At 47.8% G+C, this 17,069-nt stretch overlaps 1 protein-coding gene across 1 annotated transcript; it reads left to right on the top strand.

The window, feature by feature from the left end:
* The first annotated feature begins 5,006 nt into the window (after positions 1-5,006).
* LOC136504603 (formin-like protein 8) lies at positions 5,007-9,410 on the top strand. The gene is made up of 5 exons (XM_066499563.1): positions 5,007-5,109; positions 5,221-6,906; positions 6,989-7,191; positions 7,970-8,211; positions 8,479-9,410. The coding sequence occupies exons 2-5, from the start codon at positions 5,339-5,341 to the stop codon at positions 9,262-9,264; spliced, it is 2,799 nt and encodes a 932-aa protein (XP_066355660.1). The 5' UTR covers positions 5,007-5,109; positions 5,221-5,338; the 3' UTR covers positions 9,265-9,410.
* Positions 9,411-17,069: the final 7,659 nt, after the last annotated feature.

The following is a 17,069-nucleotide window of genomic DNA, read 5'->3' as shown; positions in this document are numbered from 1 at the left end:
CTTGGTGGTGATTAGGAGCTTGGTGATCACCCGGCGGAGCTTGTGGGTGACCCAACTCAAGTTGTGAGCGGTTGTGGATGATTCACCGCGACGGAGTGTCGAAGAATCAACCCATAGAGAGCACTTGATCCTTGTGCGGATCAAGGGGGAGCTACACCCTTGCGCGGGTGCTCCAACGAGGACTAGTGGGGAGTGGCGACTCTCCGATACCTCGGCAAAATATTATCATGTTCCTCTATCTCTCTATTTACTTTGAGCATTTACTTTGAGCAATTCAATACTTGTTTTTACATTCATAAAATTGCCATGCTAGAGTAAGTTTGGAATATAGGTTACAAGTCCTTTGTGTGTTAGATTAATAGAAATACTTTTCTAGGCACAAGGGGTTAATTAGGCTAACCATAGGATTTAATTATTGCAAGAAAATTTAGAATTAGCCAAATTCACCCTCCCCTCTTGGGCATCTTGATCCTTTCAATAGTTTGCCACATTCAGAGTTCACAGCTGCTTCTTGCAGCTCATTGTAGTGTGTTTGGGCTGTTCTCACCCCCTTGGTTGCAACATCCAAAAATGCTTGGTTAATCAGTATAATTGCATTAGCAGCAAATACTAGTTGCACTATTTAAAATGTGCAATTTGTTTTTTGGTATTCTGTATTTTTGTTTCCTGAGTTCCTTAATTTATAAATCTGTAATTCTGATTCCTGAATTTGGTTACAATAAATACTAGCAGTTTTGGATTACATCTTCATGAGAAAGTCGATGTGCTTACCTTGGCTGTTGAGGTTAGTGGTTCCCCTTTAATCTGTTGGTTGCTTGCCCCTTTCCTCTGCTCTACTTGCCCCCACGCAGAGGAGATCTTCATCTTTGATCTGCTGGTTGTTTTCTCCTTTCCCCTGCTCTGCATGGGGGATCTGATCTGATCTGCACGCAGAGCAGTGCTCTGTTTGCCCCCACACAGAGATCTGATCTCCACGCAGGGCAGAGGCTTCCCCCTATTTGCTCTGCTTGTTTCCCAAGTATATCGATTGTTGTTTTTGGGCTTATGTGCTGGCACATCTTTAGTGGGCCTCTCTGTCTTCTTAGTTATTGGGCTCTGGGCTAACTTACTCTTTACTTGGATAGAAGACAACCACACAAAACTTGGACAGAAGACAACAACAAAAGACAAAAACAATAGAGTCGTGGGCCTTGTTTGTCTGATAGAATTTGTGTGTTACGTTCTCCTAAAACACACGTTTTTTCCCGTGTTTCAATTCGTGTGTTTCTTAGACATACAACAACCATGTGCTAGCTAGTCCAAAAACACATGGTTTTTTCTGTGTTGGAATCTGTGTGTTTTATATGCAGCCAACAACCATACGTTGACTTGTGCTAAAACACACGTTTGTAGAGTAGACATACTCTATTTCTATGGCTCCAGCCCCTCTATAAAAAATGACTCTAGCTTCTTTGGGTTTCTTGTAACGTGCCCTTTTGTAGATGCCCGTTTAGCAAGGCTTTTTCTAAGGATTCGCGAGAAGCCGGAGCCGGAGCTGGAGCCCTATCAAACGGAACCTAACACACAATATAGAGCATTGTACATGAAAGCAAAATTAGAGAACCACAATAATTTTAAGCTAATCCATCTCCCTAGTACAGGTTTGGCTAGTATAGTGGGTCCTAACGTCTACCACTAATTACCGCCTGCATAGCTCCTCCTCCTAATTAGCAAAGCAATCTGCTTGATGTGCTGGCCTAAAGAATTCATCGGTGCGAAATCCTTCCATGATCTGTCCTCCTAGTTCCTTCTTCATTTTCCTTTTTCTTGACACGCGCACTCCACAGCATGCATTAAAATGACGTATGATCTCCACTACACTATTTTAAATGTATTTCTTCACCAGTGTCACCAACTCACCATATGCACGTGTGATCGGGCATAGAGAGAGAGAGAGAGACGATCACCAGCAGCTCTGCATACGTTGCAGCTACCAGTATAGTATAGGTATAGTGTACGTATGTGTTCACCAGGTGATCGAGCTCGGGCACCGGCCCAGGGTGGCCGGGCCTTGGCTCCGCCACTGTTAAAAAGAGGGTCTGATTGAACACTACTCTAGAATTGCATCCTATAGAACAGATGTAGTTAATTACAATAATTCTATAGAAAAAATACATAATGCAATGTCTGCATTACTTCTCCACAATCAATCCAGCAATCCTAGAATCTGATAGGGCGTGTAGCTTGCTCTTCAGGGGATTAGAGGAACCTAGAGGAGAAGTGGGAAAAGAGAAGGCTATAGTTTGTCGGTAATCACTGGCAGTTTTTAGGGAATGACAATGCCCACCATGATCACCATTTAGGTCTGCCACTGGTTGATAGCAGAACAAAACGAAGGTCTCGCAAATGACTCCCTCCTCTCCAAAATGTACTAAAGAGGCCTAACATTTGTCCTAAGTCCAAATTTCGACGAATTTGCCAAGTTTATAAAAATATCACCAACATCCATATTTTTGTAGATATTTATTAGTTAATGATCGAAGCTCAATAAATGTGACAAATCTGGATAGGCTTAGATTTGCAATCTAACGAAGTAATAAGCAACCAAGAGCTAAGGCCAGCTTAGGACCATTTGATTTTGGTCGATCGGTCCCTTCTTTGGTCCCGTTCGCTTAAAGGAATTCTGGAGAAATTTATGGGAGGAAAACACTGTTCCGGATGAAAAAGAAACGGATCAAGCCAGGTTTAAGGGCACGCGGGGTTAAGAAATTCTTGTGACCCGTTGGGCATATGGATCATCAATAACCTAGTCACGGGAGGATAGAAAACGGGATTGAACGGGCCTACGTGTGTCCCCTAATCAACGTGCAGATTTAAGGCGTTCCAGCCCTACCCTTCACACGCGCAACCAATCACACCCTGAGCACGAGACCACCATCCCTCAAGTTGTAGTATTATAGACTATATAGTATATATAGGAGTATATACGCCACTGTATGTCTGTATCCCACGTTCTGTGCAGATGCCAGTGCGTGTTATTCGCCCTGTTCGTTTAGGGACTTATAAACCATAACTAAAAGTACTATTAACTAGTTTAGTGTAAGAGAAAAATATTATTCGTCGACTAATAAACCATAGTTCATAAGCCCAGACTGTTTATTTCTGGGCTCTCCAGGTCTCCACTCACGTTTCACCGTTTTTATTCTCTCGCACGATTTTACCCTCTAGTACATTCACTCAGTACTACTACTACACTACTCTAGGTGTTCTACGCCACTAGAACAATGTTCAGCGAGGAATATTGCTAACGTACGGTTGGCAGTTTGGCGAGCATCTCTAGTAGCTTTTTTAAATCTCAATTTCTAAATTATGATGTAGAGAACCATTTTCTATATTTTTTAATTCTTCAACAGTTCTTCTATATCTCATACGTACTCTAGAGAGTCATTGTTGTCTTCTATTTTTAGTTAGCGAAAAATTCAAAATAAAAGATGATTATATTTAGATAACCATTTAAATAAGTTGTTGAAGAGTAATTTTTCACTAAAATCTCTATTCTTAACATTTAGAATGAATATAAAAAGTCTCTCGCAGCGTGACGGAGCGGCAAGCAAGAAATGGAATGCACCGGCCGTCGTCCGGTCGTCCCGTCCCGTAGCCGACCGAGAGGCGAGAGGACGGGGCAGACAGTGCGCTGCGCTCCGGGTTCTGGGCGCTTTCCACGTGATCCCAGCCAAAGCAGATGCATGACGTGCCAATTATACAAATCATCGTGCACCAGGCATACCGCTACTAGTTTACCACTAAACTAAAGCGGACAAAAGAGAAGCCGCCGGCCGCCGGCCGAAGACACAACAAACAATCTCTCTATCCGAGTAGAGAGCGAGGAGCACTCGAGCAAGCCAGGTCAGGGCAGGGGGCATGGGGCATGGGCATCCGGCACCGGCAGGCATCCTCCATTGTTGTCCTTCCCCACCGTAAAACACTTTGGATTAAAGCTAAGCTAGCACTAGGAAAGCGAGTAAAGCACTCGAAGATCCATGCCCAACTAGGCGGAATGATACAATGATGCAAGAGCAACAGCGCCTGATGGTTTTTTATATATATAAAAGAGAGAAATAGGAGCAGCACTGAATATGAATACTGATAAGCAAGCTTGGCCCGCCCTCCCCTGCTAGCATCAACGACACAATACCACCATCGCCTTTCGCGCGACGCAGCTTTTGATCATTGCGGTTCACGCCGCGGCATTGCTAAAGCAACGGCGGTAGCTACAGCAGCGAGGCAGCAGTGATAATGCGTTGGCGTTGGCGTGGGCGCGGCCAAGGCGAACGGAACGGCAGCTGGAACGGCAGGCGAGGCGTGGAACGGCAGCTGCTGCATGCGTACCACCGGGAGCGGGAACGCGACGCGGCCGTGCGTGTGGGACAGATCTGCCTCCTCGTCCTCCTCGGCTCTCCGTGCTGTTTGCAGTTGTTCGCGGCAGCTCGCGGATGGCGACCCGGGCAGGTGCGTTGCAGTTGCAGCATGCCTGGAGCAGGAAGGGCGTGGCCTTGTACTGTCACCGAGCCCCACACGTCAGTGGAATGAAAATCCTATGCTAACTAACAAGAGAGCCGGCCCAGGACCACATGTCATAGTAGTACCTCTCTATGTTACTGTACTAGCATAGTAGCATGCTCATGCTCATGCTCATGATCATCCATAGCAGCGTACATGTAGAGTTGTACCACAGAGAACTCATGAAGCCCATGGAGAATATTTAAGCCAGTAAAGACGTGCCCTTAAATCCAGCTTGATCCGTTTATTTTTTCATCCGAAACAGTGTTTTTCTCTCACAAATTCCTCCAGCATTCCTCCAAATCATACAGATTCCTCCAGAATTCAGACAAGCGAACAGACCGTACTGAGTGTTCACATAGTAGACCTTTTCTGCCTTGAAGATCAACCACATCGAGTTTGTTGGCAAGCAAAGAATCAGGTTCCATTTCAGCATGTGTTTACTGCCCCCATTGTGGAATATTTTCTTGCCTCCTCGACGAACCAAGCACCAACCTTCCATCACCTGTATTTTAATGCGCCCCGAATTTGCAAAGGCACCGCAAAAGAATCCCCATTTTTCAACCAAAAGTGTGTGTCAATGAACCTTCTTTCCTTCGTCAGTTCGACGGTTCTTGTATAGTTGTGCATGACAACCACCGAAATTTCTTCTAGTTTCTGATTGGATCTCCTTTTCTTCAGAGCGAGTGGGATCCAAAGACAGGGGGAAGAAAGAGAGGAAGAAGCAAACGGAAAGCCGCAGATTCCCGCGCCACGTGTGAGCGGGACGGTTGATCTCCTCCGCCGATGGAAGCAATGCATGTTACTGCCCCGGAACCAAAAATGGCGGCGTCCACTCCCCTTCCCACGCTCCCTCTCCCCTCACCCTCACTCCCGCTCTAGAAAGCCGAAGCCGCGGCCGATCGGTTCATCTTTTTCTTCTTCTTCTTCTCCCGCACACCCAATGCCTCCCACTACCGTCACGCTGCTACCAGCGTGCGCCGTGTTGCTGCTGTGTTGCCGTCTCTCGCCAGCGGCCGCGGCGTCGGCGTCGCCCGGCGATGTCGGCGGAGGCGGGGCCAGGCGGGTGCTCCACCAGCCATTGTTCCCAATCGAGTGGACGCCGCCGCCTCCGCCGGCGCCGGACTTCGCCTCCGACCCGGCGACGCCGGACGGGCCTCCTGGCGACTTCTTCCCTCCGGCGCCACCGACGGCGCCTGCTGGCGGCGGAGGCACGGCGACGACGTCCTCGACGCCGACCACCGTCGCCGCCAACGTCCCGAGCTCCTCGTCAGGGTCTGGTGATGGCGGCCACCACGGCGGCCCTGCGAAAGGGACCATCGTCGCGGCGGGGGCGGCCGTGGCCGCGGCCATCGCGCTGCTGGCCTTCGCGTGCGCGTTCCTCATCGCGGGCCGCGCGCGCCGCCGCGGGGACTCGCAGAAGCTGCTCGGCCCCGACCGCGGGTCCGCGCGCCACCACTCTGCGCCCTCGGCCGCCGACTTCCTCTACGTCGGCACGGTGGAGCCCACCACGCCCGGCCGCCACCACGGGCCCACCGCCGCCGATCTCGTTGGGTCCCCGTACCTCAAGCTGCGCACCGAGCGCGCGCGCCGCGGGGTGGGCCGCGACGAGCCCACCGACCACCCGAGCCCGGAGCTCCGGCCGCTCCCGCCGCTGCGCCGCGCGGCCACAGTGGGCTCCTCTGACGACGATGCCTACTACACGCCGCGCCAGCGCTCCGGCGCCGGCGGGGATGGCGGCGAAACGTGGAGTGAGGCCAGCGCGTCCAGCCCGCCCACCACCACCACCGCGTCCCGCCGAAGCCTCCCCAGCCTCACCAGCGACTGCTTTCCTCCGGTCGCGGCCATTGCTGCACCGACACCGCCCCCTGCGCGGTCCCGCCGTACGCCCCCACGCACGCGCTTCTCTGCCGGCTCGACCCCTGACATCAAACAGGTGATCTCGCCGTCCCCGCGGTCGGTGCAACCACCCAAAGCAGCGCCGCCGCCGCCACCACCTCCTCCACCGCCACCGCCGAAGTCTATCACAGCTCCAAAACCTCCTCCTCCGCCGCCGCTGCCACCAATGATTCCATCTAATACCCAACCGAAGCCCGCGCAGCCGCCTTCTGAACCGACGTCGCGCCGCCGGTTGCTCAAGCCGTTGCCACCTGAGGGCCCCCGCATTGCCATGCCGATGCCGATCACGGCTGCAACGGCAGAGGATAGTATCGGGAGCGCGTCAATGCGTAAACAGGATGACGTGGCAGACGGTATCGTTGGCAACGGCGAGCCGCGGCCGAAGCTGAAGCCGCTGCACTGGGACAAGGTGCGAGCGACCTCCGACCGCGCCATGGTCTGGGACCAGCTGAAGTCAAGCTCATTCCAGTTGAGATCTTGTTTCATACTACATGCTCTGTTAATGGCTGGATATCAGTGAATATACGTGATGTTGAGGCATTTCTTTCAGGTTGGATGAGGACATGATCGAGGCATTGTTCATGAACAACTCAACGCCAGCCGCACCGCCGAGAGATGCGGGAAGGAAGTCCACCGTTCCACCATTCAAGCAGGAGGAGAGGGTGCTCGACCCCAAGAAAGCGCAGAACATTGCCATCCTGCTCCGTGCATTGAATGTTACACACGATGAGGTCTCTGATGCACTGTTGGATGGTGAGTGTCACTACACTTCTCCTTGGGCCTTTGCAGCGCTGATTTTGTTGTTTGAATAAATTCAGTGGTCAATGTTTCTTGCTGAAAAGTAATTTCCCTGTTTTGATACAGAAAACATTGAAATGACTTTAAAAATCTAGCTAAGATAAGAGTTTCCTTTTTCATTTCTATATTCTAATTCACAATTTCGATTTGTCATCATCGACTGTTATTGGTATTCAGCATCTGGATGCTTTGGTAAGACATTCTTTTCAAATATTAGTGGCTCTTAACTTTCTATGATATTTTTCCTTTTGGAGCTTGATGGTCATAGCAGTTCAATAGTGACAGGTACTTAAGATGTGTTGAAACTAACAGAAACCGTGTTTTTTTATAACCAAATCTCAACAGATTACTAGGATATGAAATCTCTACAGGACAAAGATCCTCCATATTTCTATCTATTGTAGGGGATGGTATCAGTGAATGTTGGCGATAGTGTTGACATCCAAAGATAAACTAAGCAGGAAAAATAGCACTTGTTTTGGGTTTTGTTTTTTCAGTCATTTTTTTTATGACAATGATTCTTTTGAACTCAAGCTATGGAGCATCTTAGTCAAATTCTCTCTACAGATTGCTCTGTTTCTACACAGAAAGGCTGAATGTTACACGTAATCAGTTTACTGATTTACGCTGGTGCCTATTGCAGTCTTAGCTGTTTTGACATTTAAAATATAAATCTCTATAAAATAGAGCTTATGGGCCATTAATTTGTCATTTCTACTGTATTATCAAACAGGCAACGCTGAATGTTTGGGGACTGAACTTTTGGAGACTTTAGTCAAGATGGCTCCTACTAAAGAGGAAGAACTCAAACTACGAGATTATAATGGTGATGCATCGAAGCTTGGTTCTGCAGAGCGCTTTCTCAAAGCTGTGCTTGATATACCTTTTGCCTTCAAGAGAGTTGATGCCATGCTATACCGAGCCAATTTTGAGACCGAAATAAATTACTTAATGAAATCTTTTGAGACACTAGAGGTACGCTAAAATGGTAATCCATGCTGCACTAATCCTTCTTTCACTTCCATTATTTTGATTACTGTGGTTTTTTTGGCCAGGTTTCCACTCAAAAAACTGGGCCGACCCTTGTATTTTTATTTTCTCCGTTTAATAAAAAATACGGCAAAGCTTTTGCCGTCCCTTCTAAAAAAAATATTTTGATTACTAACATTATCATTGACCTGTGTCAATCCACAACTGAGATTTAGACTTATAGGTACCTAACATTTCTTCACTTGTTTTCAGGCAGCCTGCGAAGATCTTAGAGGCAGCAGGTTGTTCCTGAAACTCCTCGAAGCAGTGCTGAGAACCGGGAACCGGATGAATGTTGGCACAAACCGGGGTGAGGCAAAAGCTTTCAAGCTTGACACTCTCCTAAAACTTGCTGATGTCAAGGGCACTGATGGTAAAACAACGCTGTTGCATTTTGTCGTCCAAGAAATCATTCGATCAGAAGATGCAAAATCAGAAAAAGAAAGTGCCATGATTATTCATAGCTCTAAAGATGAGCAGTTACGGAAGCAAGGCCTGAAACTTGTCTCTGGGCTTAGCAGTGAGCTAGGAAATGTCAAGAAAGCAGCTATGATGGACTTTGATGTGTTGCATGGTTATGTTAATAAGCTAGAAACAGGTCTTGAAAAGATCAAGTCGGTCTTGCAGCTCGAGAGGCAATGCACTCAGGGCCAGAAGTTCTTTACAACAATACAAAGTTTTCTGAAGAAAGCCGAGATGGAGATAGAGAAAGTCAGAGGGGAGGAGAAGAGGGCCTTGGTGAGAGTAAAAGACATCACCGAGTACTTCCATGGTGACACCTCGAAAGAGGAAGCGCACCCTCTTAGGATATTCATGGTGGTAAGGGACTTCCTCTCGACATTGGATCATGTCTGCAAGGAGGTTGGCAGGTTGCAGCAGGATAGAACGGCCATTGGGTCGGCCAGGTCTTTCCGCATTTCAGCCACCTCACTGCCAGTTCAAAGTGTGTATGGACAACGAAGGGAGAACAACTCTAATGATGACAGTTCATCATCCTAGGACAGCAAGACTGAGGGACAAATCACAAAGTCACAAAACTGAATTTTGGAAGGAACATAGCACACCAGCTATGCCCGTTTTAGCTGCTGAAGCGGATGTCGCGTTGGCATTTGCCATGAGGCACACGTTTAAGGTTGGGAGGACGAAGGTCGGGGTGGGGGGGTGGGGGGGTGGGGGTGGGGGGTGGAGGGTGGAGGGTATACTTTTGGATCCTGTGGAAATTCTTTTTGTACAAAAGAAAAATAACCATAGCAGGTTCTTTCTCTCTTGTTGGGTGACTTGCAGGAATTGAGGTTGAGGATTAGAAAAGTTGCCCACTTTCAGTAAGTAGAGCAGTTCAGCTTCTGGGATATGGCTTCTTATGTAATTATGCTCATCTGATATAATCTGGGAACATGTTATCTCTTATCTGCATGTAAACTTTGCTCTCCTCGTAATATATGGTAACAACAACAATTTTGAGGGTGGGGGAGCCCCTTCAACAAGCGAAGGAATTTTTGCCTATGTCAATCTTTGCCCAGCACACATCTCTTCTAGTAAATCCTGTTAAAGCGTGAATATAAATGAACAAGATTTGAAAGAACTATTGTTTTTATTGATCTCGGAAATATATTTATACAAGTAGAGGGGTGTCACGAAGGGACACAACTGTTCCCAAAAGACATGCCCTTTGGGACTACAACTAACTGTCTAATCCTATCCACTAATCCTGTGCTTGATGGATGAGATCACTCACAACACTCCCCCTTGATCGAATCTTCCTTAAGATCAATGCAGCTGTAAGCTGAAATTCCTCGAAAAACCCTATGGGAAAAATCTGAGGAATATATGATATGCCATAAAAACTCATTTAAACCTTATTGGAAAATAAGGAGAAAATAGCATATTTATTTGTGATTTAAATAAACCACTATGTCATTGGTATCACATTAAAAACCCCAATGGAAAAAAATATTGGAGATACGACATAAAGATAACTCCTCAAAAACCTTTCAGGAAAAATATGAGGAGCAATATAAAGTGATATGCCGCTAAAACTCCTGTAAAAATCCAGTGGAAAAATTAGGAGAAAATGTGACAACATATTATTGGTATTGCCTCTTGGATAACTCACATGAAAAACATTTTTAGGGAAAAACCATGGATGAGTTGTGAGGACAATATGTGTCTTTGATATTTCCCATAAAAACCCCGGTGGGGAAAATAAAAAATATGACACATGCTTAGGTTAATATTACCTCATTAAAAACTTTAACAAGAAACCTTGTAAGTAAAACTTGTGAAAGAAAAGAGTATAATATGATGCTAGTACAGGTCAACATTTAGGAGATGTCTCCCCCTGATTCTAGCAAATCTCGAAGTCGTTGCATACTAATTCCATGTACCAATTTTTGAAACACAGAAGTTGGTAAGGACTTAGTAAATAGTTCAGCGAGATTATCGCATGCGGTGATTTGCAAGATGTTTATTTCCCCACTTTTCTTGTAACTCATGGGGATAAAACAGCTTAGGGGCAATGTCCTTAGCGACATTACTCTTTATGTAACCTATTTGCATCTATGTAACATAAGCGAAATTATCTTCATAGATAATTATAGGTGATTTAATCGAACCAATACCACATGCCTGTTGTATGTGGTTAATCATTCTGCGAAGTCATACACATTCATGTGATGCCTCGTATAGAGCAAGAATTTCAGAATGATTAGTAGAGGTCGCCGTCAGAGTCTGTTTAGAAGACTTTATGAAATAGCTGTACCTCCATGTAAGAATACAAATCCAGTTTGGAATGGGGACCAGATAAGTAACCAGCATCCGTGTATCCAATCATATTGGGATCATGATTTCTCTTAAAGAATAAACCAAGATCCTTTGTGTCACTAAGATATCTGAGGATATGCTTCGCTCCCGTCTAATGACGGTGAGTTGAATTTGCACTATGTCTAACTAGTATGTTCACTGCAAATACGATATCAGGCCTGGTGCAATTTACAAGATACATAAGTGCTCCAATGACACTAAGATATGGAATCTTGGTCCCAATATCTTTTCTCCAATATCTCGTGGTATAAATGGATCTTTCTCTATTTCTAAAGAACGAACAACCATCGAGGTTTTGTTATGATATGATTTGTCTATATTAAATTTCGCCAATATTTTCTGGATATAGGCTGATTGATGCACTAAAATTCTTGAAGAACGGTGCTCAAGTTGTAAGCCTAGGTAATATTTGGTCTTACCTAAATCCTCTATCTCGAATCCACATGATAGAAATTGTATCTTAAATGATTGCATAATTATTTATATATCATGATAATATCAAAATAACCAATATACACAATTATGCTTGAAAGGATCAAGATGCCCAAGAGGGGGGTGAATTGGGCTAATTCTAAATTTTCTTAAAATAATTAAATCCTATGGTTAGCCCAATTAACCCCTTGTGCCTAGAAAAGTGTTTCTATTAATCTAACGCACAACGGACTTGCAACCTATATTCCAAACTTACTCTATCATGGCAATTCTATGAATGTAAAGACAAGTATTGAATTGCTCAAAGTAAATGCTCAAAGTAAATATAGAGAGAGGAACACGGCGATATTTTGCCGAGGTATCGGAGAGTCGCCACTCTCCACTAGTCCTCGTTGGAGCACCCGCGCAAGGGTGTAGCTCCCCCTTGATCCACGCAAGGATCAAGTGCTCTCTACGGGTTGATTCTTCGACACTCCGTCGCGGTGAATCAGCCAAAACCGCTCACAACTTGAGTTGGGTCACCCACAAGCTCCGCCGGGTGATCACCAAGCTCCCAATCACCACCAAGCCATCTAGGTCATGGCGATCACCAAGAGTAACAAGCACGAACTCTCACTTGACCACGCGAAGCCTAATGAGAATGGTGGATGCACACTTTGCTACTCTTGATTCACTAATGAGGCTACTCTCTTGGATTCTTAAATCTCAATCACCTTACTAGGACCTTGCTCTTCTTGGCACTCACAAACGTGTTTCTCAGCTGTTGTAATGAGCAAAAGTGACTCCACACATGAGTGTAGCTTCTATTTATAAGGCAGCCTGAAAAACGAACCGTTATGAGCTTCTGCAGGGTGACCGGACGCTCCGGTCATGTTGACCGGACGCTCCGGTCAGTTCAACCCGCACACCAGTGTTTAAGTGTTGACCAGACGCTGGCAGGGTCTGATCACCACTGACCGGACACGTCCGGTCGCATTAAACCCTCACTGGAACCTTACTGTACTCGACCGGACGCTGAACCCCCAAGGTCTGGTCAGTACTGACCGGACGCGTCCGGTCGCAGATATTCACTTCTGGAACCTTACTGGAGTCGACCGGACGCTGGACCTCAACGTCCGGTCATTTGACCTCTCCAGCGTCCGGTCACACCGAACACAATCACCTTGGTCAAATGAACTGACCGGACCCTGCGGCCAGCGTCCGGTCGCACCGGAGCCAGCGTTCGGTCAGCATTTGACCCTCCATTCACTTTCAACTCTCGATCATATGTGAATAAAGTTTGCTCCAAAGGATCTTAGGCATATTGAGGAGCTACCTAGTGCTAGTTTTAACAAGTGTGCACCACACCTAACTCACTAGACTCACCTAGGTCAAGCTACCCATCCATACCCCTTTTAATAGTACGGCCAAAGGAAAAACAAAGTCCTAAACTACTCTAAGTGTCTCTCTAATTCCAATCGACACTTAGAACTAGATATCCTTAACCTTGTCATCCATCCTTTGAAAACCGAAACGATTTCCATCGTAGGGGCATGACCACCTCGATTGCCCGATCGATCTCCATTACCATGACCTAACTTAATTGCCTCTGCAAAACACACGTTAGTCATAGTAATCTTGTATTGTCATTAATCACCGAAATTCAACTAGGGGCCTAGATGCTTTCAATCTCCCCCTTTTTGGTGATTGATGACAATACCACCTCGAGTATGTGAAAGAGTGAGGTTTTTGACATGCTTGGTTCATATAAGCTTTTGTCACTAAGAACAAAAGATTTAGGCAAGCTTATATGACCCAAGCCAACACGATGTACTCAAAGGATATGAATTAAGCAAGAGTACAAGTAATAAAGCTCATTTGCATCGGAGTATAAACGCGGAAGCAAAGGCAAATGAGCATAACACAAGTGATATGACATATAAAGGAATTTAAAGAAGAGAGCACACATGTCATAAATCACAATCACGTAGATATCACTATTACATAGATATAATAGTATGCAAGAAAGTAAACACACGAATGCATAATAGTAATAGTGTATGACACAAATAAAACTCCAAATGTATATAATAGACTAATAGCTAACTAGGCTCCCCCTAAACGTCGCTCCCCCTAAGTCTACATACTCGAACCCTCTCCCCCTTTGGCATCAAACACTAAAACCTAAGGGTCGGTCGGTGGGGCTGCAACGGATGAGCCGGGCGCTGAGGTACGAGGGGCAAGCTGGAACTAGGCGCCATCATCATCTGACCCTGAGCTCTATACTGACTGACCCTCTATGGCTGGAAGTGTCGCAGAAGTGGTCTGGGTCTGAGCTGGGGCAGGTGCTGCCTGTGATGCTACTGGTACGTCTGTCGTAGGATCTAAAGATGCGACAAAAGATAGGAGCCCCTGAGTAGTCATCACGACTGGAGCTGTTGTAGAAGGACCGGCGGCATGCATATGTGGTGGTGTAGGCATGACTGTCAACTCGCTGAAAGATGCTCCAAGACTCCTGGAGACTGACGTGTCAGGCACAAACAGCGAGGGTGACTGATCCGGTGTGAAGCCCGTTTGATATGGTGTGAAACGTGGGGCTACCACTGGCGAAGATAACCATTGGGACACCTATACTGTGGGAGAAGCAAACGGAGCTGGAGGCTGTCCCTGACTCTGAAGCCCACTAGGTTGTACTGCTAGAGTCGTTGTAGTGGTGGCAGGCTGAGCAAGCTGGGGTGAAAGCTGTGGCTGTGGAGCCCCAAGCGTTGTTACTACATGCTGCATAAATCCCATAAGTTGTTGTTGCATGAGTAACTGCTGCTGATGCATCTGTTGCTACTGCTGCTGGAGGACCTGCTGCTGTCGCTGGAACTCGTCCTGACGAGCCTGAAACTGTGCAAAGTTGGCAGCAGTCTCCTGAGCCTGTCGTGCCTGATCCTGCTGCATCCGCTCAAGAATAGCAATCACAGCGAGGTCCGTCTACGGGGCAGGTGGAGCTGAGCTGGAACTGACGGCCTCTGCATCATGTCTACGTGGAGGCATCTGAGGAATAGGCAGGTAGTCGTCATTCGAGCTGTCACTAGACTCGCTCCTCTCCTCCTGAGCCTGAAGCTGCTCCTCCTCAGTAGCGGCTATACCTCTGATAATCTCGTCCTGCTGAGCTGCGGACTATGGTACATCTGGACGACGGCGAGGCTGAGCAGGTGCCTGTGGTGTGCTATGCCTAATCCTTTGTGCCATGTTATAAGCTAGAAACTCAGTGGTGGCACCTCTGTACTCTGCAACCATCTCAGGGGTCCTAACTTGCATAGCCTTGAGCATAAGAAATGTGATCCAGTGTGCATATGGAAGCTGCCTGCGACCCTTGAAGCCCTCAGCTATAGTATCCTCCATCTCTGACAGAAGGAGGTCCCAAATATCAAACACAGTCTGCTGCATTAGGGCGTTGAGGAGCCAAAGCTGGAGGCGAGTCAAGCCCTCTCTGTATCCCATCCTAGGAAGTAGTGTCCTCCTGATGATAGCCTCTAGCACTCGAGCTGTAGGAGTAAGGTCACTGGGGTTCCTCCTCGACCCCTCACCAAAGGGCTCCTTGAAGCAATGGCGCACAAGATCTGTAGGGGGCACCAAACCACTATGAGGACACCTGGGAGGCTCCTGTTGTCCATAACATACCTCATGTAACCTGATAGGCTGCTCATGTAGCCTCAGTATCTCCCTGGCCCTCTGACTCATCATCCTGTAGTCTCTGCCTCTGAATGCAAAGTGTATAAAGTTATGCTGCAGATCAACATAGAGCGAAGCATAGAACTGCCGAACCCAAGATGGTACATACAATCCTGTCCGGTCAATCAGATCTGTCAGCCCCGGCAGATATGCGAGGTAGGGGCGAATATGCTCTCCAGCTGCTGCGACTATAGCCTCAATGCTGCAAACCCGCTAAGATCTAAAAACTGCCCCACTGTTTAGATAAGCATTGTAGAAGTCTTCCTAGAGCGGTGTGTAGAAGCCCTCTGTTGCTCTCTCATCCCTCCTGGGTGGAAACCATACATCAAACTCAACAAAGCGAAGCTGCTGAACCTGCTTGGTCGTGGCAGCCCTCAAGTCAAGGTGGGTCACTAGAGGCGGACCCTGTGGTCTAGGCGGTGGACGTGATCCCCTGCGCTGAGTAGCTGGCCTCGGTGGGACTGGAACACTAGTACGTCCAGAGCGGCGTAGCTGTGGCTGGGGTGCCTGCTCGGTCTCCTCAGCCTCCTCGGCCTGCTGGGCCTCCTGAGGCTGTTGTGACTGCTGTCCCTCCTGTGTCTCCTGAGCTGGCTAAGGCCCTACTGGTGGGGGCTGCTGCTAAGACTCCTACTGTGACTCCCCCTGAGGCTGAGGATCCACAATGGAAGACGTCGTCCTGCCATCATGACAGTCCCAGCTGGACTACCATGAAGACGCTCAATGCGCTCAAGTCTGCCCTACGCGTCTGGTGCCAGATGATCTGCTATGACAACTCCACTACGGGCACCTCCTCTCTCGGCATGCTCTACGGCCTCAGCAACTGCTGCTGCTCTGGCTGTCTCTGCATTAGGGTACTTCCTCTTCTTTGATGCAACCTGCTTCGTCGCCTTGCCTTTTGGTCCTGCAAGCTGGCGAGGCGGGGGCCTCCGATCATCATCTCCTAGACCACCACCAACGTTCTAGGTGCGAGCCATCTAATCTGACTAGAACCACTGCCGCTGAAAAGACCAACTATCCACTGACACTTTTGAGGCTTGGCCTCGATCCGTACTCGCGAGCTTGGCTCCGAGTTGACTGTCAACTGTCACAGACACCTCAACGGCACCGACTCGCTGCATGATGGAATAGATGGATATACAAGTAAATATGATATATCTAATAGATGCAAAACCCTATGAGAGCAAGCAATTTAGATGCGAAATAGAGGCGAGTGGCTTGCTACCTGACGAACCGATGATCCGAGAAGAGAAGAGAAGTCACGCGGGGAACCTTCGGAATCGGCACGGCGAATTTAGGGTTAAGCGAAGCAGTGGATCGACAGTAGAGATGCGGTTAGGGTTGCTGCATCGAAGCTAGGCAATGTGAGGAACCGGCAGTAGGGCCTTACTGTCACTGGATGAACGATGCTATAGAGGAGGCACGGCGGCGCGGCGACTGTGCAGGTGAAGCAGGCGACGTGTGGAGTTCCGTGAGAGGCAGGGCACGGTGATGTACGAGAGCGGCGGCTGCGGCGGTGGTGCTAAATGATGGCTAGGGCTCGCGACTTGGCGGTGGCGGAATAGGTCAGCATAGGTACGGCTCGCGCGATTAAATAGGTCCTCCGACGCAACCGAGAAGGAAAGGAGAAAAGAGATTGAAAGCCGCACGAGATCTAATGATCGGACGCTCCGGTGGTAGCGACCGGACGCTACCACCCAGCGTTCGGTCAATTCCAGAGAGGTACAATACCTCTAGAATCACGACCAGACGCGTCCGGTGGTCCATGACCGGACGCAGGCAGAGTCCAGTTAGTTGCCCTTAACGCCATGTAGATCGACCGGATGCTGGAACCCTTCCTGACCGGACGCTCA

Source organism: Miscanthus floridulus, chromosome 1, assembly GCF_019320115.1.
Source record: "Miscanthus floridulus cultivar M001 chromosome 1, ASM1932011v1, whole genome shotgun sequence".
Lineage (NCBI taxonomy): Eukaryota > Viridiplantae > Streptophyta > Magnoliopsida > Poales > Poaceae > Miscanthus > Miscanthus floridulus.
Note: the sequence above shows the minus strand (reverse complement) of the source record. Positions and strands in the feature narration are given on the sequence as shown.

Bases quoted from the DNA above. Each gene is read 5' to 3' on its own strand.
- LOC136504603 (XM_066499563.1), top strand. From the start codon at position 5,339: ATGTTACTGCCCCGGAACCAAAAATGGCGGCGTCCACTCCCCTTCCCA. The intron at 6,907-6,988 runs GTTGAGATCTTG...CATTTCTTTCAG, and splicing joins CTGAAGTCAAGCTCATTCCA to GTTGGATGAGGACATGATCG. The intron at 7,192-7,969 runs GTGAGTGTCACT...ATTATCAAACAG, and splicing joins CTCTGATGCACTGTTGGATG to GCAACGCTGAATGTTTGGGG.